This window comes from Sphaerodactylus townsendi, linkage group LG15, assembly GCF_021028975.2.
Source record: "Sphaerodactylus townsendi isolate TG3544 linkage group LG15, MPM_Stown_v2.3, whole genome shotgun sequence".
Taxonomy (NCBI): Eukaryota; Metazoa; Chordata; class Lepidosauria; order Squamata; family Sphaerodactylidae; genus Sphaerodactylus; species Sphaerodactylus townsendi.
The window spans coordinates 37,090,565-37,114,351 of NC_059439.1; the positions used below are offsets into that span (position 1 = coordinate 37,090,565).

General features: G+C 49.9%; 2 protein-coding genes and 5 non-coding genes across 9 annotated transcripts; 2 read left to right on the forward strand and 5 right to left on the reverse strand.

Moving 5' to 3' along the window:
* Positions 1-2,279: 2,279 nt before the first annotated feature.
* On the reverse strand, positions 2,280-14,112 carry AURKB (aurora kinase B). The gene is made up of 9 exons (XM_048518346.1): positions 13,560-14,112; positions 13,141-13,312; positions 10,646-10,781; positions 10,226-10,289; positions 9,584-9,775; positions 8,159-8,297; positions 5,648-5,796; positions 3,480-3,654; positions 2,280-2,888 (listed from the first exon to the last, which is right to left on the reverse strand). The coding sequence occupies exons 2-9, from the start codon at positions 13,186-13,188 to the stop codon at positions 2,706-2,708; spliced, it is 1,086 nt and encodes a 361-aa protein (XP_048374303.1). The 5' UTR covers positions 13,189-13,312; positions 13,560-14,112; the 3' UTR covers positions 2,280-2,705.
* Positions 14,113-15,078: 966 nt separating this feature from the next.
* LOC125445370 lies at positions 15,079-15,208 on the reverse strand. The gene has a single exon (XR_007246292.1). It is a non-coding gene; the product is annotated as a U8 small nucleolar RNA (small nucleolar RNA).
* Positions 15,209-16,917: 1,709 nt separating this feature from the next.
* On the reverse strand, positions 16,918-21,056 carry TMEM107 (transmembrane protein 107). 3 transcript variants are annotated; one of them, XM_048516413.1, is made up of 6 exons: positions 20,996-21,056; positions 20,233-20,348; positions 19,937-20,004; positions 18,601-18,701; positions 17,713-17,809; positions 16,918-17,416 (listed from the first exon to the last, which is right to left on the reverse strand). In XM_048516413.1, the coding sequence occupies exons 2-6, from the start codon at positions 20,317-20,319 to the stop codon at positions 17,347-17,349; spliced, it is 423 nt and encodes a 140-aa protein (XP_048372370.1). In that variant the 5' UTR covers positions 20,320-20,348; positions 20,996-21,056; the 3' UTR covers positions 16,918-17,346. The 3 variants fall into 3 exon arrangements, with proteins under 3 accessions (XP_048372370.1, XP_048372369.1, XP_048372368.1); XM_048516412.1 differs by lacking the exons at positions 17,713-17,809; positions 20,996-21,056 and adding exons at positions 17,553-17,649; positions 20,878-20,991; XM_048516411.1 differs by lacking the exon at positions 20,996-21,056 and adding an exon at positions 20,878-20,991.
* Positions 21,057-21,475: 419 nt separating this feature from the next.
* On the forward strand, positions 21,476-21,557 carry TRNAS-UGA. The gene has a single exon. It is a non-coding gene; the product is annotated as a tRNA-Ser (tRNA).
* Positions 21,558-22,076: 519 nt separating this feature from the next.
* Positions 22,077-22,148, reverse strand: TRNAA-CGC. The gene has a single exon. It is a non-coding gene; the product is annotated as a tRNA-Ala (tRNA).
* Positions 22,149-22,985: 837 nt separating this feature from the next.
* On the forward strand, positions 22,986-23,059 carry TRNAT-AGU. The gene has a single exon. It is a non-coding gene; the product is annotated as a tRNA-Thr (tRNA).
* Positions 23,060-23,691: 632 nt separating this feature from the next.
* TRNAG-GCC lies at positions 23,692-23,762 on the reverse strand. The gene has a single exon. It is a non-coding gene; the product is annotated as a tRNA-Gly (tRNA).
* Between the last annotated feature and the right edge of the window lie 25 nt (positions 23,763-23,787).

Sequence of the window (23,787 nt, forward strand, 5' to 3'; positions counted from 1 at the left end):
TAAATCGTTTAAAAAGCACCAAATCGTTCAAAAAGCACCAAAGCACCCCAAAAACCCACCGATACGAATCCCAGCCCCGCTGTGAACCAGGGCTGAGGAGCTTCCATATAGGGGGCTAATTGGCCACCCTGGGAAACATGGAACTGTAGTCTGACCCAGCAGGGTCCATGCCAACTTACCCATCAATAAAGCTCCCCAAAGCAACCCCAGCAAGGGGACTCCTTGCAGGCAAAGGGGCATGTCAGAATGGTTGGCTGAAGGGGCAGACAGAGGAGGACACCCAGGCTAGGATGCATCCACCAGTTCCCTTCATTCGCTCCCCAAAAGGCGCCCCCAAGTCGCTTGAACGTTGCTATCTAATCTTCCCGTTTTATTTGCACAGCCACCCTGCGAGGTAGGCTAGGCTGAGAGTATCACAAGGCTGGCGTCACCCAGCGAGCTTCTTTGGGAGAGGGGGGGATTCGAATTTGGGCTGCTCCGATCCTAAATCCAGGGCCCGCCAACATGGTGCCATAAATCACCTGAGAACGGGGGTACTTTTCTCCCCCGCCTCCTCCACAACCCCTGTTCTGTTAGGGATAACTCAATTCATGGCCATCCTATCCTATACAGCACAGGTGTCAAACTCGCGGCCCTCCAGATGTTATGGACTACAGTTCCCATCACCCCCTGCCAGAATCATGCTGGCAGGGGATGATGGGAACTGTAGTCCATAACATCTGGAGGGCCGCGAGTTTGACACCTATGCTATACAGGGTTCTGGTCCCTTCCAAACCTCCCCCAGACCGCAATCCCAGAGAGGGAGACGGATTCCTTTGTCTATAACACCCAGCTCTTGTGAACACGTTGGCCTGTCTTTGCTGCACAGTTGGAAAAGTATTATTTTAAGCTGCCAGGCCAGTTAAAAATAAACCACGTGAACACCCTTCTAAAGAAACACAATGCAGAAAACATGAATGTTTTACCTAAACAATTTATCTTTTGTAGGCTCAACAGCTCTAACTGCATATGGGTAACAAAATACCTTGGACAGCAACCCGTGTTGTGAATGCTGAGACGATGGAGGCTCTTTCCACTTTTTGCTGGCAAAATACAGGAGGATGGGATGCACAATGGAGTTGAAGCAGACATGCAAAAGAATCTGGAGTGAAAATATAAACAAGCTGGAAGGGGAAAGGAAAGAGGCTAAACTATCCAAAAGCTGCGGCTGCAACGGCCCCAGCTTACGAGAAGCCCCTGCCCACCTGTTTACTTGGACTGTAGGTTCTCGTGAGATCCATTGGTTTAGCAACCAAACACAAATTCTAACTTGATCCATTATTAAAGCACTGCAAGCCGGGAGAGGGGTGTGCATGCACACCTTTTCTGTTTACAAGGACAAAGCCTGTATGGTTGTGCTATTTTAAAGGACGGGGGTGGGTGGGTGGGTGGGCTTCACATAGGTGGATGTTCCTCCATACAAAAGTAATTGAGAACTAGACTCTCAAGCAGAAAATGTAAACAGGAAACCAGATAGCTATGATTTCCCCACCTAGAGTGCTCAGTTTTTTGGTGAAGGGAATTTTTTTAATGTGTACCATGCAAGAAGTTTCACCCTTCACTGTAAAGCAGCGAATCTCAGAGGCCCCTTCCACACATGCAGAATAATGCACTTTCAATTCACTTTCACAATTGTTGGCTTGTGGATTTTGCCATTCCGCACAGCTGCAAAGTGCATTGAAAGTGGATTCAAAGAAGAAGAAGAGTTTGGATTTCTATCCCCCCTTTCTCTCCTGCAGGAGACTCAAAGGGGCTGACAATCTCCACAGAAGGCCATTGCCCTTCACATCCTGCGTGAGCTCACAACAAACACCCTGTGAAGTCAAGGTGGGGCTGAGAGTAGCTCAAGAAGCTGTGACTAGCAAGGTCACCCAGCTGGCTTGTTCTTGGGAGTGTACATGCTAATCTGAATTCCCCAGATAAGCCTCTACAGCTCATGCGGCTGAGCTGGGAATCAAACCCGGTTCCTCCAGATTAGATACACGAGCTCCTAACCTCCTACGCCACTGCTGCGTAGATACACAAGCTCTTAACCTCCTACTCCAGTGCGTAATTCTGCATGTGCGGAAGGGGCCAGAGAGAACTGGGAAACCCCAAGGTCTTTCACACGCTGGCTCTGCTCTCCTTTCTCGTTTCAGCCAATCCCACTGATCCATTTCATAGAGTACAGAGAGAGGATGCCAATATTTGCAAGCCCCCCCTCCCCCTACCTGGTATTAAGAAACACCCATCTGCAATTCTTTGAAAAACAATCATTAACATTTATTGGGAGAGAGACATGCGGAACAGGGATTAAAAAAAAATAAAACCAGAGGATAAATACTTCTCTCTCAGGAAAACACAACAGGATAACCAACGGTACTTTTTAAAGTGAAACATTTATCAATGTTTCAGTTATGAGCCCAGGTAAAAGCCGCTTTTAAAAGGAGAACCGAAGGGTCCACAGTCCATTAAGGCCAAGGAGGTGAATTTCATCATGAATTTCATCACTGTGAAGGCCAAGGAGGCAGACACAGCCAGCAGAAGATAGCCCCTGGAAAGTAAAAAAAACCCGTGTGTTACGCTCCCCTTCAGCTTTTCCAACAAGGGTTGTAGAGAGTAGAAGAGGTTTTGTGTGGCAACTCTTTTTCTCTCAGGTGGTGCCAGGGTCTCATTCATAAGTCCATTCACTGCTGGCTCAAGTGTGCAGAACTGAAGGCTGGCGGCAGCACCCGTCGAGAGTTGGCCTTCACCCAGGGGTGTTCCTTCACTCCCTGCAGCGAAAGCCGCTGATTAGGGACCCGGCGCAACAGCTTGGAGATCAGGTCCCGGGCCCCTTCTGACACAAATGAGGGGAACTTGAAATCCACCTGGGAGGAGAGGAAATCGTCGAAGTTAGCGCCTGCCCACATTCTGAGACTCGAGAGAGAAGCAATTACACAAGGAGCTTACACACTCCTTTCCCTTCCCCTCTCACAACAAACACCCTGTGAGGTAAGTGGGGGTGAGAGAACTCAAGAAAAAAAACTTCCTTGACTAAGAGCCAAGGTCCACTCAGCTGGCATATGTTGGAGTGCGCAGGCTAAGCCTCCACAGCTCAAGTGGCAGAGCAGGGAATTAAACCCGGTCCTCCAGCTAATCTGATTCTCCAGATAAGCCTCCGTGCTCAAGTGGCAGAGCAGGGAATCCAACCCGGTTCTCCAGATTAGATTGCACCTGCTCTTAGCCACTACACCACGCTGGCTCAAGCAGCCTTGAAGCCCACAAAACAGAAGAACGGAAGCCCCACTGCCCCTACCCATTCCTTCCACCTTGACGCTTCTTTTGTGGCGCCTGGCTGACCCCCTGAAGGGCAGAACTGGTCAAGCCACGAACCCGGACCAAGAGAGCCACGAATGGGCCTTGCACACAGAAATGCCGGCCGAGGGATTCAATACACAACCAGGAACGTGCCGGCTCACCGCTAAAATGCGACGGTATGTCTCGGGGTGAGTCTCGCTCTCGAAAGGCGGGGTCCCCACCAGGAATTCGTAGCAGAGTATCCCGATGCACCAGAGGTCGACCTTCTCGTCGTGCGGTCTGCCTTCGACCATCTCGGGAGGCAGGTAGTCCAGCGTTCCACACATGGTTTTCCTCCTGAAGCAGGGAGTGAGAATTAAACCTCAGGGAACCTAACACGCCAGCTGTCGGGAGCTTAGACCAGACAGTCAGAATCCCCATAGAACCGTGGTGGCGAACCTTTGGCACACCAGATGTTACGGACTACAATTCCCATCAGCCCCTGCCAGCATGGCCAATTGGCCATGCTGGCAGGGGCTGATGGGAATTGTAGTCCGTAACATCTGGAGTGCCAAAGGTTCGCCACCACTGCCATAGAAGAACGAAATCTTCACTGAAAGGCTTTATCCAAAGGCTTGCAAGCAATGAGATAAAATGTATCGTCGATGGCTTTCAGGGCTGGAATCTCTGGGGTGTTGCAGGGTTTCCAGGCTGTATGGCCGTGTTCTAGCAGCATTCTCTCCTGACGTGTCGCCTGCATCTGTGGCTGGCATCTTCAGAGGATCCTGGGTTTTCCCAAGCCGTAGTCTCACCACTTCCACAAGCATACAAACATAAGAACATAAGAACAAGCCAGCTGGATCAGACCAGAGTCCATCTAGTCCAGCACTCTGCTACTCGCAGTGGCCCACCAGATGCCTTTGGGAGCTCACCTGCAGGATGTGAAAGCAATGGCCTTCTGCGGCTGTTGCTCCCGAGCACTTGGACTGCTAAGGCCTTTGCAACCTCAGATCAAGGAGGATCAAGATTGGTAGCCATAGATCGACTTCTCCTCCATAAATCTGTCCAAGCCCTTTTTAAAGCTATCCAGGTTAGTGGCCATCACCACCTCCTGTGGCAGCATATTCCAAACACCAATCACATGTTGCGTGAAGAAGTGTTTCCTTTTATTAGTCCTAATTCTTCCCCCAAGTATTTTCAATGGATGCCCCCTGGTTCTAGTATTGTGGGAAAGAGAGAAAAATTTCTCTCTGTCAAAATTTTCTACCCCATGCATAATTTTATGGACTTCAATCATATCCCCTCTTCTATAATGAATCAGACCCTGGATCCATCAAAGCCAGTATTGTCTACTCAGACAGGCAGCCGCTCTTTGGGGTCCCAGCCAGAGGTCTTCTACATTTCCTAATGCCTGGTGCTTTTAACTGGAGATGCCGGGTATCGAACCTAGGACCTTTTGACTGCCATGCAAATGTTCTGCCACTCAGCCACAGCTTCTTCCAGCGGCAGCTACCGTGACAACCTATTTTGGACCTGTTTAGCCTGCTCTCCCCCACAAGGTCAGAACAGCTAACTTAGCATTACAATCACAGAATAAGGACTCAGATGAAAAACAGCCTCACCTGGTAAAAATATTAACACAACCAAACGCTTGTATTACACAGGTAACAGCATCCAGGAAGGTGTCGGGAAAAGGCCCTCAGATAAAGATCGAGGGATGTAATTGTACCTCTCTACTCTGCTTTGGTTAGACCTCGCCTGGAATACTGTGTACAGTTCTGGGCACCGCAATTCAAGAAGACTATTGACAAGATGGAACGGGTCCAGAGGAGGGCGACCAAAAGGGTCAAAGGTCTGGAATCCATGCCCTACGAACAGAGGCTTAGGGAGCAGGGGTTATTTAGCCTGGAGAAGCGAAGGTTAAGAGGTGACACGATAGCCCTGTTTAGATATTTAAAGGGATGTCGTGTTGGGGAGGGAGCAAGCTTGTTTTCTGCGGCTCCAGAGACTAGAACCAGGAGTCATGGGTTCAAGGTGAAGGAAAAGGGATTCCACCTAAACATCAGGAAAAACTTTCTGACTGTCAGGGCTGTTTGACAATGGAATGCACTGCCTTGGAGTGTGGTGGAGTCTCCTTTGAAGGTTTTTAAAAAGAGGCTGGATATGTCAGGATTGCTTTTATTGTGTGTTCCTGCATTGCAGGGGGTTGGACTTGGAGGCCTTTCTGGTCTCCTCCAACTCTATGATTCTGAAGCGGGAAGCCCAAAAGGGTTGTGATTTGGCAGATCTTCCCAGACAGAGAACACCTGCCAGGATTGGCACACAGCCCAGCGCGAGGGGCGCCACTCACCGGAGCGAGGGGGCATGTACCGACCAGCCGAAGTCTGCAATCTTGAGCTCCCCCTTCAGCCCCATCAGGAGATTCTCTGGCTTGATGTCGCGGTGGATGACCTTCTTCCCATGGCAGTAGAGGAGCGCGTCAGCCATCTCTTCCATATACTGAGGGGGTAAAGGCAAAGAGGCACTAATTGAGGACCAGGCAAGAGAGTTTCCTTGAGGCAGGGGTCTGCAATTGGCCATGCTGGCAGGGCCTGATGGGAATTGTAGTCCATGAACATAAGAACATAAGAACAAGCCAGCTGGATCAGACCAGAGTCCATCTAGTCCAGCACTCTGCTGCTCGCAGTGGCCCACCAGCCTTTGGGAGCTTACATGCAGGAGGTGGAAGCAATGGCCTTCTGCTGCTGCTCCCGAGCACCTGGTCTGCTCAGACATTTGCAATCTCAGATCAAGGTTGGTAGACAGAGATTGACTTCTCCTCCATAAATCTGTCCAAGCCCCTTTTAAAGCTATCCATGTTAGTGGCCATCACCACCTCCTGTGGCAGCATATTCCAAACACCAATCACACGTTGCGTGAAGAAGTGTTTCCTTTTATTAGTCCTAATTCTTCCCCCCAGCATTTTCAATTTATGCCCCCTGGTTCTAGTATTGTGAAAGCATCTGGAGTGCCGCAGGTTGCAGACCCCTGCCTTGAGGTATGGAGGAAAGAGAGATTAACAGAGCAAGCCTGGATTTGAGCCACTTGAAATCAGGAGCGCGGCTGTGGTTTAACAAATTTTCAGCAGGTTGATTTCACTATTCATTGAAGGTTTCAGTCCTGCTCACTGTATTGGCCTTAACATTATGCAATTCACCTTGGTCCCAGTGAGAAAGACACTTCCAATTAGCACAGTCAAACAAAAACTGGCAGCAAGCTGAAGCCAAGAGGCGGGCTACAGCTGAGGGAGCGGCAGCGGGGTGTAGTGGTTTAGAGCAGATGGACTCTAATCTGGAGAACTGAGTGACGGACTCTTATCTGGTGAACTGGATTTGGTTCCCCGCTCCTGCACATGAAGCCTGCTGGGTGATCGTGGGCTAGTCCCAGTTCTTCGGAACTCTCTGAACCCCACCTACCTCACAAAGTGTCTGTTGGGGGACAGGAAGGGAAAGGAGTTGGTAAGCCACTTTGAGACTCCTTGCAGGAGAGGGAAGCAGGGTTTAAATCCAAACTCTTATATTCTTCTTTTGAGTGGCAAAGCCTTTGCTGACACCTAACTTCAGTTCCAACATTTCTGGTTTAAAGGACCAGGCTTGAGGGGAGATGAAAGACCTGAGCGCAGCTGGAGGGCAGCTTCCAGTCTGAGTAGACAATACCAATTTTGATGGACCAAGAGTCTGGTTCAAGAGAAGGCAACTTTGTGTGCCTGAGCCTTTATAGAAAATATCTGGGTTGTTCTGTGTGTATGTAGAAGAAGAATTTGGATTTATATCCCCCCTTTCTCTCCTGTAAGGAGACTCAAAGGGGTTTACACTCTCCTCCCCCCATACACACAACAAACACCCTGTGAGGTGGATGGGGCTGAGAGAGCTCCAAAGAACAGTGACTAGCCCAAGGTCACCCAGCTGGTGTGTGTGGGAGTGCCCAGGCTAATCTGAATCCCCCAGATAAGCCTCCACAGCTCAAGTGGCAGAGCGAGGAATCAAACCCGGTTCTCCAGATTAGAGTGCACCTGCTCTTAACCACTACGCCGCTGCTGCTCTCTTATGAGAACTCCGTACAGCATTAGGAGGAAAACAAGACATTAACTAGAAGTGTATACAATATCTTAGTTGGGGGAACACCTTCCCTGCCATGTACTTGTGACATTTCGCAGTTTTAAAGTACCATTTACAATGGGGATAATACCCAGGGCAATATAGAAGAAGAAGATGAGTTTGGATTTATATCCCCCCTTTCTCTCCTGCAGGAGACTCAAAGGGGCTGACAATCTCCTTTCCCTCCCCCCCTCCCCACAACGAACACCCCGTGAGGTGGGTGGGGCTGAGAGAGCTCCGAAGAACTGTGACTAGCCCAAGGTCACCCAGCAGGCATGTGTTGGAGTGCACAGGCTAATCTAGTTCACCAGATAAGCCTCCACAGCTCAAGTGACAGAGTGGGGACTCAAACCCGTTTCCTCCAGATTAGAGTGCACCTGCTCTTAACCACTACACCACGCTGGCTCTGTGGGAGAAGAGGTGCTTGAAGCCACTCCTGTGCCCTGTCTGAGCACCTTCCCCATCCTGCAGGCAGCCTAGCCCAGGGGTAGGGAACCTGCGGCTCTCCAGATGTTCAGGAACTACAATTCCCATCAGCCCCTACCAGCATGGCCAATTGGCCATGCTGACAGAGGCTGATGGAAGTGCTGGATTCCTGAGCTATCTAAGGCACTAGAGTTCCCTAACTAACCCAGAGACTCCCTGCCTCATGCTCCAGACTCCTCCTTACAGAAGGACCCTCGGACCCCATTCTGGCCCTCCACCGCCCCGCCCCTCCATCTCACCGTGGCACTTGTGACCTCATCAAACCGCTGGCATTTCTGCAGCTCCTTGTAGACTTCCCCGCGAGGGGCGTACTCCAGGATCAGGTACACCCGCTTCTTGTCATCAAAGTAGTTGTACAGGCGCAGGATATTGGGGTGTCTGCAGAGAGGAAAGAAAGGACGGGATGGGATCCCCCAGCAGGGAGCAGCAGACACACACAAAACTAACCCCTAGGACAGTGGCGGCAAACCTATGGCACAGGTGCCAGAGATGGCACTCAGAGCCCTTTCTGTGGGCACACGTGCACAGAGTTCATCATGTGTGTCGGGGGTGGAAAATCACCCCCCCACACACACACACCTAGGCTGGCCTGGCCACAATCCTTTACCTGGGAGTAAGCTTGGTTGCTGGCAATGGGGCTTGCATCTGAGTAAACCCTCCTAGGGTCATGATTCACCCATTCAAATCACTGCACGGTTGCTTCGCCAAGCTTACTCCAGAGTAATGCGTGCCTCAGAGGCAACTGTGTTTTCTAAACTAAAACCTAAGTATTCAGGTTAAATTGCCATGTTGGCACTTTGCGATAAATAAGTGGGTTTGGGGTTGCAATTTGGACACTCAGTCTCGAAAAGGTTTGCTATCACTGCCCTAGGACTGTGGTCCCCAAACTGTGGGCTGAAACACAGTGGCAAATTTGGGTTTGGCCAACACAGAAGTGCAGATTGGCCATGCAAACAGCCTGTCGTTCTCTCAGTGCTCTGTGAGCAACATCGTGGCTCTGATTCTGCGGCATGGGCTCCCTGAGGAGGTGAAAGGGCCCCCACTCCTTGGAGATGTTCCGGGGACGCTGTAAGGGCTGCCTGTCTCCCAGAGCTTTTGATTTGAACAGCAGCAGGCAGCTTGTGAAAGGGGAGGGCAAAAGGGAGGACAGATTTGGAGTTTGTTCAATGTTTTAAACTATTATTGTCAGCCACCTTGGCTTGCAAGGGAAAGCAAGGTATAAATATATAAATTAATTCCAAATATGAAAAAAAAAACAGTAGGCTCGCTTGGTATTAAGGAGATGCTAAGTTGCTGCATTTCAGATTGGGGAGTAAGAAAGCAGTCTGGAATTTCCTTCCCAGCGAGTTGCAAAAACCTACAGCAGCTTTTGGTGCGAGACCCACTCCCGACCACCCAATATAGGAAACACTGCCAATGGTGTATAAAATTGATAAATATAAAAATGCCGGCCAAAAAGTCAGACCTGGACATCTAAAAAGCACAATCATGTTAGCCCAGTGGCTTGAACAGGAAACCAGGGCTAAACTCCCGTCACCTTCAGTCTTGCTTGAGCTCCAAGATGAATTCCCTTGCCCGAGAACTGTTTGTGAGCTGTTGAATGGAGAGCTCGCCCAGCCCCACTTAAAACCTTCTACAGGCCCAGCCCACCAAGCCCACCACACCTGAGGTGAGACTGGATCTCGATCTCCCGCCGGAGTTGATGCTCCAAGCTGTCCTTCTCCAGACTCGACTTGAACAGCACCTTGAGAGCCACAATAAACCTAGTTTCCTTGACTCGGGCCAGGTAGACGTTGCCAAACTTCCCTTTGCCGAGCGGCCGCCCGATCTCAAAATCATCGATGGTGAATATCCGACTGGAAGGATAAGGAGACCGACAGGAGCATCAGTCAAGGTAAGAACAAACCCAGTTGCCAGAGGGAGTGTGGAAGGACAACAGTGTGGCTGGTGACACTCCTCCACCCCCCTGTTCCAGAAGAAAGAAGAGTAGTAGGAGTAGTTTGGATTTATACCCTCCCCCCCCCATTCTCTCCTGTAAGGAGACTCAAAGGGGCTTACAATCTCCTTTCCCTCCCCACCCCACAACAAACACCCTGTGAGGTGGGTGGGGCTGAGAGAGCTCCAAAGAACTGTGACTAGCCCAAGGTCAGCCAGCTGGCATGTGTGGGAGTGCACAAGCTAATCTGGTTCACCAGATAAGCCTCCACAGCTCAGGCGGCAGAGCGGGGAATCAAACTGGGTTCTCCAGATTAGAGAATCCCTTCCCCCCCCCACTCTTTTCTGAAGTCCCCAAAACGAGAGCTCACCTGGCCGCTGTCTGTGCTGCTGGGGCAGAGGAGTTCGACTCAACCGGCACTCTGCCCGGGACACCTGTGGAGACAAATTGCAGAAGCGCCTGTCAGGTGCATCTCCAGAAAAAAAGGACCAGGTTGTATCTGGACGTGAAAACGCCTTCGAGCCTGAGACCCTGGAGAGCCATGCTGGACTGACGGCGGCTCTCCATGGTCTAAGACAGAGAAAGGTCTTTTGCGTCACTGACTGCCTAATGCTTTTAACAGGAGATGTCAGGAATCGAACCTGGGACTTTCAGAAAGCCAGCAGATTATCCTCCGCTGAGCCACAGCACCCCCCCCTTCCCAAAAGGTTTGGGACGTCTGGATACGTTTGGAAAAGTCCCACCCCCTCTCTCAGCAAAAGCCCCCAACTCCACCCAGACGCATTCCTACCCGACGGTTTCCGGCTGCTGTTCGCACTGTTGCTAATGGCTCTGTGCATCAAGAGAGATCCGGAGGGAGTGCTGGCCGAAGTGTAGCTGCTCTTGCTGAGAGCCCACTGGGAACCTGTCGTGCTGGCGACCCGGTACTGCAAGAAAGGGGCAGCAGAAAGGAAACGGGAGGTGCTTTCGGGCAAGAACGGGCTCTTTTAATAGGTCTTTGAAACACTTAGAGCCTCCCCCCCTTAAATTTTATTTTTTATTTATTTATCATTGAACTTATATACCGCCCTCCCCCAGAGCGCTCAGGGCGGTTTACCACAAAAATAAAAGCACACATCATACAATGGCGATAGTGTACATTAAAATACAGCGTCCAATCATAAAACATATCAAACAGCAACAGAACAGTAGATGGCGTCCAATAATTAAACTTCCCTAAGAGGGAACAGTAGGGCCCCAGTTGTTAAATAGAAAGGGGGGAGAGGAGAGGAAGGGGCATCAGCGGCTGGTCTCCCCAAAAGCCCGGCGGAATAGCTCGGTCTTACAGGCCCTGCGAAACTCATTAAGGTCCCGCAGGGCCTGGACAGCTGGAGGGAGAGCATTCCACCAGGCAGGGGCCAGGGCTGTAAAAGCCCTGGCCCGGGTGGAGTAAATAGGAAACGTGGGGCTACAGTCTTTTCAAGCAAGCTGCGGCAGCGGAAAGCACCATCAAGTCACAGCCAATTTATGGTGACTCTGTAGGGTTTTCAAAGGAAGAGGCAATCAGAGGTGGTTTGCCGTTGCCTGCCCCTGCGTAGCGACCCTGGGCTTTCATGGGGGTCTCCCATCCGAGCTCTACCCGGGGCTGATCCTGCTCAGCTTGAGACCTCACAAGATCAGTCCAAGTCAGGGGTCAAGAAAACTAGGAAGACCTAAAGCAGTGGTTCTCAACCTGTGGGTCGCGATCCCTTTGGGGGTCGAGTGACCCTTTCACAGGGGTCGCCTAAGACTCTCTGCATCAGTGTTCTCCATCTGTAAAATGGACAAATGTTAGGGTTGGGGGTCACCACAACATGAGGAACTGTATTAAAGGGTCGCGGCGTTAGGAAGGTTGAGAACCACTGATCTAAAGCAACACAGACCAGCGGCCGGGACCATGCAGAATGTCCAGGTGTTAAGAGTCGTGAGCGCCAGTGAGCACATCTGCACAGCCCATTCAGACCACAGAATTTCTGTTCTAGGCAGCTGGAACGTGCTTCTTGTCAAGCGCTGTTAACACCAGAACCTTTGACCAGGAATGGACAGGCCTCAGTTCTCCGGCACTAGAGCGCCCAGAGGGAACGATGAGCAAGGCTGTACGAACCACTCAGTGCCAAGTTTTGTCAAGACTGGTCATGATTAGTCTCCTACACACGAACAACTGGTTCTCCAGTTGCACAGTGGCAGATAGGAAGGCGCTCCAAAGGGTGATCACTACTGCACAAAGGATTATCGGCTGCCCTCTCCCCTCCTTGGAAGAACTCTATAATTCCCAAAGCCTAAAAAAAGCCCAAAATATTCTGAGAGACCCGTCTCATCCAGCACACTCTCTTTTTGAACTGTTACCATCTGGTAGACGATACAGGTCTATCAAAACTAGGACAAAGAGGCTTAGAGACAGCTTCTACTCTAGAGCTGTGGCTATGCTAAACTCCGCGGCTTCGTGTTGATGTGTTTGGGGCTGTGTAGGGATGGGTGGAGGAAGGGGAAAGTGAGGATGGGGTATGAGTCTGAAATTGTATGAGTATGATGTATTGTATGAAATTGTATGAGTATGATGTATGAGTCTGAATTTGTGTGCATTGAGGAATGCTGCTGTAAATTTCGTTGTGCGTGCACAATGACAATAAAAATGCTTATATGTTGCCTATTTTTGGCAGAGACCCCACTGATAGTCAGCGCACAAGAGCTACTGGTCCATTCCCAAGCCTAAATCAAGGCACTGGTTTTGACCTTTGAAGCCATAGATGACTTGGGACCAGGTTATCTGACAAGCCATCTTCTTCCAGACGTTCCTGCCTAGGAATTAAGATCGCAGAGAGAGGCCCCTCCCAAGTTCCCATCGAAGAAGCTCATCTGATGGGCACACGAGAGAGAGACTTTTCAGGGGGCAGCCTCACAAGAGTGGAACAACCCTTCAAAAGGCAGCTGAAGGATTACATTTCGGTTCAGTTTAGTAGCAGCCCTGGGTAGTAATTTTACATGCTTTTAATATACATTTAGTCTGCGTGTAATCTAAATTTGGAAGCCACCTTGAACTCAATGAAGGAGAAATGTGGTTAATAAACAACTCATTTATTTAAGTAAATTTAAATAAATGGCAAGACACAGCAAAACTCACCTAAGAGAGTGCAGCTGCCTCGCGAGGGCCCTTAGCCACTGGCATGCTTACTTTTCAGCTCCCACTTGTCACCCACCAATGGGGACACCACCCCCACCCCCCACACACCTGTTGCTGGCAAGTGTCAAACAAAGAGCTTGGCTTACTTTGGAAAGGCTGCTGAAGGTACTGGGTGTATTTTCCTTATTTGCCATCCTGAGTAACAGAGGATCTTTCCCTTTCTTCCCCAGGTGTGCCAGAGGACTTTGGAGGGGAGAGCCCTTTGGAGGGGAGAGCCCTTTGCTGATTTCAAACGTGATGCTGGGTGCAAGTCGAGACCTGGAAGATAAGACAACATGAATTGGGGCCATTTGGGCCAAAACTGGGGCCACTTGGGCCAATTTCCGAGTTGTAAGATTAAAAGCAGCAAGAATGACAGCAGCTTTGCTGGGGAGCTTCCTGCATTTCCGGGGAATCTGCCCCCCAGGAGCCTGCAATTGCAGCACGTGGGGTTCAAGCCAGGGGGGCCACTCAGGGCGACTTAAGAGAGCCCCCCTCCCCGCTATGGGATCCCCCTTCCGCTTACCCGGACAACGATCCACCCTGGCCGGCACCGCCGCTCCGACTGCTCGCCGCCGCCTTTCAAATCTGCCACCACGAACCCCATTGGCTGCCGCAACGTTCGGACAGAGCGCCTTTCCCGATTGGTGGCAAATCGGTGCCAATCCCAGCCCTCCCCGGGAGGCGGGGCGTAGCTTTGCTCTCTCATTGGCTCCTCCCTAGCGGGGCTGTTTCGCGCTCTCCTATTGGCCAGCGCGTTTCACGGTTCAAAATGTTTAAATTCCTTTTATCCTTTTAAGGGAGGCCGGGCACCGTCTGGGGAACAAAGGGACGGAGCGGGCCGTGGCGGAAAGAGCTCCGATTGAGGAAACCTCTCACCGGGATAAAACGTCATGATGTCATGGAGGCACCGGCGGGCTTCGATGTTATGTTGCAAGGGATTGGCCGGGTTCTCGGACGCTACACCGAGCTTTTGCGTGATTGGCTTGATCCACTGGGCCACGCGCGAGCTTTTTTTTTTTAAAGGGGTCCTGTGCGCCTGCGCAGATGAAGGCACTCGAAGGGCAAAGCGCTTAGCAGCCATTTTGTGAGCTGCTTAATAGAGGCATTATGGTGCATGTGGACTGTATGCATGAAAACGCTTTGAACATATCAGTCATTTAACATATATCTGTGCATATAAACACTCCCAATGGGTGCAATTAAAATAAATGCAAAATGAGGCAGGGAGGGTAATTTTGACAATCCAGGGCACGTTTAAATGTCTTAAGCATCATTGCTTACAGAATTGGACAGATATTACAGTTATTAATAATAATCTTCAAAACATTTAAATATCCCCTTAATTTAATTACTGGATTTATATCCCACTCTATCCCCGCAGGGTTCAAGGCGGATCACAACATAACATCAAGTATGCACCCATTAAAACTATTAAAATATAAGTATCTACAATGTTAAACCAACTAAAACAATAACACTTTCAGGCTGTCAATAGATGTCAAAAACCGACGGCAATGACTAATAATAATTGTTTTTATTAATAAGAACATAAGAACAAGCCAGCTGGATCAGACCGGAGTCCATCTAGTCCAGCTCTCTGCTACTCGCAGTGGCCCACCAGGTGCCTTTGGGAGATCACATAATAACAACTGTAATAATAACAGTGTTGTGATATTAAACAAAAACAGCCAGGAAAGGCCCCCCCAGGCTGATTCTGGCCAATGGGGAAAGGGCAGGTTGCGCAGGTATCGAAAGTCTCGAGGGTTCCAGCGCAACTACTGGAGACTGGATTGACAGCAGGGAACTTCAAAGAGGGAAACTTCAAAGGGAAGCCCCTCCCTGCTGCTGGGGAAACTGGTTTTTCTGTCTTTATGACCAATGTAAGAAGCCCACCGAGCCCAGCAAGGTAAGGGCAACACACCAAACCGACTAATTAAACAAATTTAAATAGATTTTTGTGAGAAGGGGGTACAAATATCTATTTAATAACGAACAGAACTGCAAACGCAGACATTAATTCCCCAAAAGGATCGCCAGTGGAAATCAGAAAGGAGCCGGCTGAGGTGTTGCTTGTCCTCAACCGGGAAGACCTTAATCATGTCTCATTCATCTCCATTCATCATCTTCTGTTCTCCCGGAGGAGGAACAGGTAAGGATATACCTCACTGACGATGCTGCGCTGAAGGCGGCGCCGGAAGTGGCCTTTAAGGAACCATCCTGCAAGTCACGGTGTGCCCGTGGGAACCCCGTGACGTGCACCCGAAGCCTCTGCCCTACTGAGATGCTTCCCCTCTACGGCTTCATTCCCGCACTAAAAAGCACCCGGGGATTTTCTGAGGCTCCGCACCTTAAGAAAGGCAACTGATTACCCAGAGAGCTTTGCGGCGAGTTATTTGCATAGAACATCTGCGTTGGTCGGAGAAGAAGCAAGAGGCGGGGAGAAGAGAAAACCTTACCGTATTTCGCAGGGAAAAGGGGCAGGAGAATGGACCACCGGTTGTTCAAAGGGAGACAGAGGCATAAACAATGATGCTTAAGAATGTTTTATTCCAGGAGAGGGAGTCCACGTTTTCAAAGGCTGTTGCTGGATCCTTGAAATGCATGAAGCCCCAAGTGAAATATCACAATGCTACCATTCAAATCTAATCAGAAATTAAAAGAACACAAAGATTGCTCATGTCTGCAGTAGTTGGGGGAGTCTTTGGTTTTGATGGGGGCAGGCTTTTGTGTCCCCCTTGATTTTTTTTTAAAGGATAGAATTTTCTGGTGTTCATTAGGGATTGGCAGACAGGTCACCAGGACAGTTTAATTGGTTGCCACAACATGGTACAAGATGAGGAGTTTGGATTTACATCCCTTATCTCCTGTAAGGAGACCCTAAGGGGCTGACAAACTCCTTTCCCTCCTCCCCCCCCCCCCACAACAAACACCCTGTGAAGTGGGTGGGGCTGAGAGAACTCCGAAGTACTGTGACTAGCCAAAGATCACCCAGCTGGCATGTGTTGGGAGTGCACAAGCTAATCTAGTTCACCAGATAAGCCTCCACAGCTCAAGTGGAAAAGCGGGGAATCAAACCTGGTTCTCTAGATTAGAGTGCACCTGCTCTTAGCCACTGCACCACACTGGCTCTCTGTGGCACCGCTCAGGGCATGGCTCTGTGGCAGAGCATCCACTTGGCATGCAGAGAAATCCCAGTCCACAGTCTCCAGTGATAGGAACGGGTAGCAGGGGACGCGAAAGACCTTTGAATTAGACTCTGAAGAGATGCCGACAGTCCAAGTAGGCAATACTGATTGTGATGAGGGTCTAATTCAGTACCAGACAGTCTCATCTGATGTCAGAGGCTACTTTTAACAATCAGAGCCTTCTCCTACCACCATCAGGCACCTGGTAATGGCTCTGAACCATAACAAATACCTGGTCTGGTCTGAACCAGAGTAGGATAGACCTGAATACCTTTATTGTAATGTAATCTGGGTCTCAGATGCTCTAGGTGGCACCCCTCAGCCTTAGCAAGCTTCAGGATTTCTCTCACAGGGCTATCCCCCCTTTATCCTCAAGCCTTTGGGGTAGCATACTTTGAAATATGACTAGGGTGCAGGGATTTGGGCCCAAATATCTGTGGTCACACCCCAAACCTTATAGCACAAACTCTCTCTTTACTAGCCACAGGTGAGCAAGCAGGAAGGGGCAAATGATGCAGACAGGAGCCAGACAGAACGAAGAGACAACATTGGAAGCTTGTGGTTCTTGGATGACACTGGAGTTTAACATATTATTAGTTTCAACTACAGATCTTTGACAGATGGCCTCCAGGTCAGGTAAATCCCACTCAATAGTGGTCCACAGAGACAACACAAACAGGAAGAGACCAGGCCTACTTATAAGAAATGTAGTGTTTTAATAAAGTTTTAAAAGTGTAGTTTTCTACACACAACCTGCCAAGAATATACACATTCATAGCAAGGCAATTTGTTGGTTCTATATGAAGAGTATACATGGGTCTGCCAGGGTGACTCATCCCAATGGGAGATTTTGGCCCTGCAGATACAAAAGTTAGACACTGCACAGGAATGTCTTGTTGGCGTGCAACAGGATGCAATACCAGGAGGCTGCCGCTCGAGGGGGCCAGCAGAACACACCAGATTTACAGAACTGGTCCCAGGGACATACAGCAAAGCCGGGGTGGGTCAGAAGTCATCCAACTGAGCCCAACAGGGCACACTCCTCACACTCTCTGATTGCAACTGGAATGCTTCTGTGCTTCCCTTTCTTCTGGGGGGCATGCCCCCTTTCAGAGCCACAATTCCTCACAAGGGCTTCTTCTTCAGCCCGAAGACCAAGATGAAAAGGAGGACCTCAATAGCAGCAGGTAAGGCACTGGAGAAGGAAAGAGAAGGGAATTAGTCCTGGGGACAGGCGTGGTCTCCAGTGCTTTCTCCTTTCCTTGAGAGAAAACAAGCCCCTTCTCTCTTGCATAGTTTGTGTGCTCACACACACACTCATGTGAATCTACCTGCAGAAGGCCATGATGTACCAGTAAGTGCCGGCCTCCCAGCGCTCAAAGACAAAAAAGGAGAGACAGATGGAGGCGCTGCAGTGAGCCGCCAAAGCTAGTAGGGAGCAAGTTAGGGAAACAGCCGCTGCCTCCAAAGGTCCCCATCCTCTCAACCAACCTGCAGAAAGCAAAGATCCACCAGTACTGGCTGCCATCCCACTGTTCAAAGAGGAAGAAGAGCAACGCGATGGCGGCAGACGCGTGCAATCCGGTTGCTGAAGCGGAGGTGGCACCCCGTCAGGGAGGAACAACAGTCAAAGGGCACCTGCCCACAAGAACCTGACGGGAGACAGCTGCTTGTTTTCAGAGCCTGCCTATATAGTCCAAATGTTTATGTCAACCTACCTGATGTCTGCAGTGACCTAGACAGCACAGCACAGCCTAGCCCAGTGGTGGCGAACCTATGGCACTCCAGATGTTCATGGACTACAATTCCCATCAGCCCCTGCCAACATGGCCAATTGGCCATGCTGGCAGGGGCTGAGGGGAATTATAGTCCATGAACATCTGGAGTGCCATAGGTTCGCCACCACTGGCCTAGCCTGATCTCATCAGATCTCAGTAGCTAAGCTGGGTTAGCCAATGGCAAACCACCTCTGAATGTCTCTTGAAAAGTCTAGAATCGCCACCGATCGGCTGCAACCTGGTGGCGCCCTCCATTCCCAGCATCTGATGTTAAAAGTGCCACTATCTTACAGAAGAAGGACCAGAACAGTAAAGGATGTTTCCACAGTTAACTGGAAAGCATATCCAGGTGCATGGCAATGCCACAGAGCTTCACTCCCTAGTATGTCTGCCTGCACAAGTGGCAAATAAAAACTAAACTGATCACAGGTACACCTATATACCTGCTCATAAGTACCTGCGTGTGGAAATTCACACAGCCAGAACTAGGCATCAGTGTTTACTCTTTCCTCCTGGTCACAGCTCTCTTAACTCACAAGCAAATAAATTACGATCCCCCACCCGCACTCCGTCTCACTTAGCCACTGCTTATGAAGGATACAGAGGAGGCTTTGAACGTTATTGAACATGGACACGCCAGAAAGGAAGCCGACCAGCTCCACAGCAAAGAGCCCCAGGGTCACGGATAAGGCCACCACCATCCTGGAAAGATGGAAACATAGAGAGGAGTCAAGACCCAACTCCCCCACCTGATGCTTAGGGAGGCAAATGCCTTCTTGACCACAATTACAGTGATCAGTCGTATTCACACAAACACTCTGCATCGTTTCAGTCGGTAACCGTGTTGGTCAGCAAAAGAACAACTAGGCTCGGGTCCAGCAGCATCTTAGAGGTTTTTGAGGTTTAAGCTTTTGAAGTGAGCTTTGACTTTGGAAAGCTCATACCCCTCCTCCCCCCAACAAATTGTTGGTTCCTAAGGTGTTCCTGGACTCAAATCTAACACACGGGTGTTTGAGGATTCTGCCTTTGTGTACTTGAAACAGAAATAATGGCTAGCAGAATCAATGTCCTGTGTCCAGCAGCATCTGATCCAATATAATTTTAAATTCACTCAAGACTCCTATTTCTATCCTAGTGACAGGCTGCCTCTTCAATCTATCAAACCACCAGTTTTTTTAAGCTATCAACGCAAGCATGGATCATAGCAGGACACTTTGGTGATTTCACTGTCTGGAATTCCCCACTGCCAAAAGAGAGACAGTCGGTTCCCTGCCTCGAGCTTCACAAAGAAAATTCTTGCAACTGTGTCCTTAATGAAAGGACCAGAGTCATAGTGACCTGCTGTCCAGAAGTACATACTTGTCATTTAATTAGCAGATGACAGAGGCCACATGAAAAGCTGGGCCCAGTCTCAAGGTCCCTCGTAAGGTGACTTAAGTTGGTGGGAGGCCAAATATGGTTTGGCACGTTTAGTCCTCCTCCCCTCCCTTCTTAAAGTCTGCCTGGGTTTATAACCAGTGTCTGCCAGGCTGAGACAAATGGTGGACAATGGGGCCCATCTGCTGGAAAAGAAGCACTTCCAATCACTCTTAGCAATGCAGAGGTGCCACCATTTAAGGTTAATTGTGCTAGATCATCCGAACAAAACAGAGGAGGAAAGAGAATAAGCTTTCCAATTAGATAGGGCTGCCATAACAGCAGCATCGCACAGCCCAATGGGAGACAGACACCTTTTATTTTTCTGTTTTACAGCTAGGAACATATGTTCATAAACAGACACTTTAAAAGGAGCTTAGGGGGAAAACCTAAAGATGAGAAAGATGGTATGGCAACACCCTCAAACATTTCTGTCTTCATCTATACTTTTTAAAGCAAAGAAGTCAGAGAAGGGCTGAACAGGTCACTGAAGCAGGCAGAGCCCCCAGAGTAAGACTCACTCGGTATCCTGTTTTTCATACTCTTGCTGGGTGCACTGCAAAGGTAGGGAAGCTCGGACGTTGTTTTCCTGCAACACAGAAGGCAGAGAGAGAGAGAGAGAGATTGGTCCTCTGGCCAGAAAGCAACAACCCCACTTTTCCTTTCCAACTACTTCATTCCAATTGGGGAGAAGTATTCCCTGCGCGCCACACCAAGGTTTCCTTTCAACGCACTGGAAGGACAATTGGAAGCAAGTCAGAAGGACTCCGGAAATCAGAAGGACTCTGCATTTTGTAGCCAGGAGAATGTTTCTCACCCTGGACCAGAAGAGTGTGATCACAATGACAAGGTGGGCTGTCAGGGTCAGGAATCGGGAAGGCACTAATCCACTGACCAAAGGCATTCTTCCAGCGCTCCACAGGCGATAAAATCCTAGAAGCAACAGAAAAAAAATCAGTGAAAAAGCACAACAGAAACACTGGTGGTAACTATTTCCTACTTCCATGGGATTCATGAATGCCAGCTGGCAAATACTGGGTGTTCACAACTGCAAACAACCAGTGCATGAAATATACTTGGCAAGGAGGTGGGGAAAAGGGGGAGGGGGGTGCCTTAATAAAATATGTCTGATTACTTTACACTATGGCACAAAGCGGGATTTCTCACAAAAGATGATCCACCACAACCCCTTGGTTATTTAGGGTTGCATCTTATTTAAACTATGAGCAATTGGGGAGGGAGGAGTAAATAATTTCCAGCTTGGGAAAACTAAGGGTTTTTTTTCGAGCAACGATCTAAAATTCCTTGAGGGCGACTGAGGATCAAATAATCCACAGACAACCACGTCAAAAACCCCTCCCGCCTCCCCCCCGCCATGCCGCCTCCCCAAGGGATCCACACGCATTATCCCTCCGCATTAACACATCTTGCAACCCTTCCAGTGACCCCTATTTCTTCCTACCCCAGCCGTCCTTTTCTCCAACAATAATTACTAATGGGGGCAGACCCTCCCCTCCCTTTTTGGGGACCCGGCCCCCATGTCCCAACTTTAGGCTTAAGGCCTCGTCGCTAGGCCTCACCGTTGCCCCTAGCAACCTCTCTGGCCCCGCGGCGGCCTCTTTTGTCCAACAGGACGCCAACTCGCGCGGTATCGCGAGATGGTGAGAAACGAAAGGGCAACCTCTTGGCCGCCATCTTGCTCGTGGGCAAGCTACCTTCTTCTTAACCCCTTCGCTACCGTGGTAGTGCTCGGCGCGAAGTCGCAAACTTTCCACGCACACCTGTCCTGAACACCTTTGTGGCATTCAAATTCTCACCGATTTTTTAAAAACATATGTTGTTCCCCTTTGCAATAAAGTAACGCAATGGCCAAGCAAAATGAGCAAATAAATTGTGACGACTGTGATGATTCCAGCTATTACGATGTCTCTTGAGGATGATTGTTATGGTCGTCGTTGGCCTACCTTACAGGGCTATGGTTATAATTCCCAAGGTTATTGGGAAGAGAAAACGCAGAGCAATGCACTTTTGAAAATGGTACGGAGATTGTTGGGTATCCAGCTGTGATGGCCGAGTGGTTAAGGCGTTGGACTTGAAATCCAATGGGGGCTCCCTGCGTAGGTTCGAATCCTGCTCACAGCGCATCTTTTGGCCGCGACGCATCTAATCTCATGGTTTCCAGATGTGAAGACCTCTGGGAGGCGGTGAATTTGCGGCAGCGCCGTGTGCATTGATCCCCTAGCGGCGCCCTTGATGGCGCGCATTTGCTCGTATACTTTAGATTTCGCAAAAATGGGAAAGACTGATGTTTGCGCATGCGCACTTCCCCAAAGAGGGGGTACAAAACGGGTTGCCAGAAAGTGCCCACCAGGCGACCTTTTGCTTTCCTGACTAGCCAGACTCTTATCTTTGGTTGCAAAAATCTCTTCCGGTTGATGGGTGTGCCTCGGATTAAGTGGATTAACTGCGGGGCTGGTTTCTTGAGGCCACATCACCCCCCTCCCCCCTGTCCCTCCCTCTCTCACTCACTCTCCGCGGAGAGCCTGCAAAATAACAACACGGAGGAGCTTTTTCCCCCTCCTGTGTTCGCTTTCCTCCTCTGCAAAAGGCCACGTGGAGCAGCAAGAGAGCAGAGCGGGAAGGGGCGACCAGCAAAATAGGTGGAGATGCCGGGGATTGAACCCGGGACCTCATACATGCGAAGCATGCGCTCTACCACTGAGCTACATCCCCCTGTGCGCTTTCAAACAGCTCAGGTGTCGCCCTTATACTTCACCTCCCACTTCCGTTCAATTTGCGAGGTTTGCACTTTCTTTTGTCTTCGCTTCTCAGTCGCAACCACAGGCGGAAAGAGCAGCGGTTGTAGGTCCAGGCAGAAAAGACCCCCTCCTCCCAGAGCGCCATGGCGAGGGCGGAAGGAGGCTGCGGGCCGTTTAAAAAAACTACCAAGTTTATTACGGCAGAAGTTCTCGGACTCCCTCGGCCTGATTGCATTGAGTCCCAGAGATTTGTGCCCTGAACGGCAAAAAACAAAAGGGGCGAGGGGGTCACTGTCAAATTCCAGGTTAGGAACATTCCCTGGAGATTCCTGCCGGCAAAACAAGAGGAACTGGGCATCGTCTGTGGCCTGGGGAACAGTTACACTTTGGGGATATCTCCAGTCCCCACCTGGAGGTTGGTAACGCAAATTGCAGAGGGGGGCACCCTATGAACCATTAAATTGCAGAACACAGATGGCAACAAGATCCGGTTCCCAAACAAAGGACCCTCTCCGTGGGGGCGTGACGGGCCACCCCAACTGCAAATACAGCAAATACACATGCCTCCCCCAATAAACATCCTGATTGCAATTCCAGCAACCCGGCAAAGGCAACGGGAATTGCAATCGGCAAGCCGGGGTGGGGGTGGGGGTGAGGGGGGGGACACACGTTTTCTTGCTCCCCCCTTTGCAGTTTGGGCACCGGCCAAACGTTTCCGCCTCCCCATCATGGAAAAAAAAGCTGCAACAAAGGGCGCGTTTCTGCCTGTATACATAGTGAGATGAAAATAGGTCTAACCAGGTTGCCAAGTGGCGCCGTGGCTTAGTTGGTTAAAGCGCCTGTCTAGTAAACAGGAGATCCTGGGTTCGAATCCCAGCGGTGCCTTCTTTTTATTCTCATTTTAATCCTCGAGCGTCGACCTTCGTTCTTTTGCTCTCCCCGTTTTAAATCGGTAGGACCTCAAGAAGCGTATTTGTTTTCTAGATAGAACCGCCCACCCCCTTCTGACTTCACTGCAAAGGGTAGCGGGGGGGGGGGGGGGGGGTTAAATCTCCGCGCGCCTTGTGATTAGGATTTGTGCCTTTATCAGGTTTTGTTTGCCTTTTTGCAAAACTGCACCTGGCCTTCACCACCAAGCCTGGGCTTCGAGAATCAGCTGCTTGGGAAGAGCAGAAAGTAGTAGATTTTTTTAAAATTTAAAAGACCCTGCCGTTTGCTCAGATGCACCGCGGGCAAACTCTGGCCAGAATGCATGCCCTTTCCCAGGCCCCGCAACTTTATGGGGGAGGGGGTAGCAAGTACCCTGAAGTCACCCTTCGCAACCCCTTGTAGGGTGTTCAAAGGAAAGAGCAATCACATCCGATCCTGGATTGCAAAATCGGAAGGAGAAAGTAGCGATTCCTGGGTATTAATGCATCAGTAAAAGGCTCTTTGGCAGGGGCTAGTCAGCAGCGATATGAAAAGACGAAAGAAAAAAGTAACATTTTAAGGGGGAAAGCAGAAATAAAAAACTGAGTTGCATTGGCCGGGAATCGAACCCGGGCCTCCCGCGTGGCAGGCGAGAATTCTACCACTGAACCACCAATGCCTTCACGTAGAGAAATGTTTTTTAG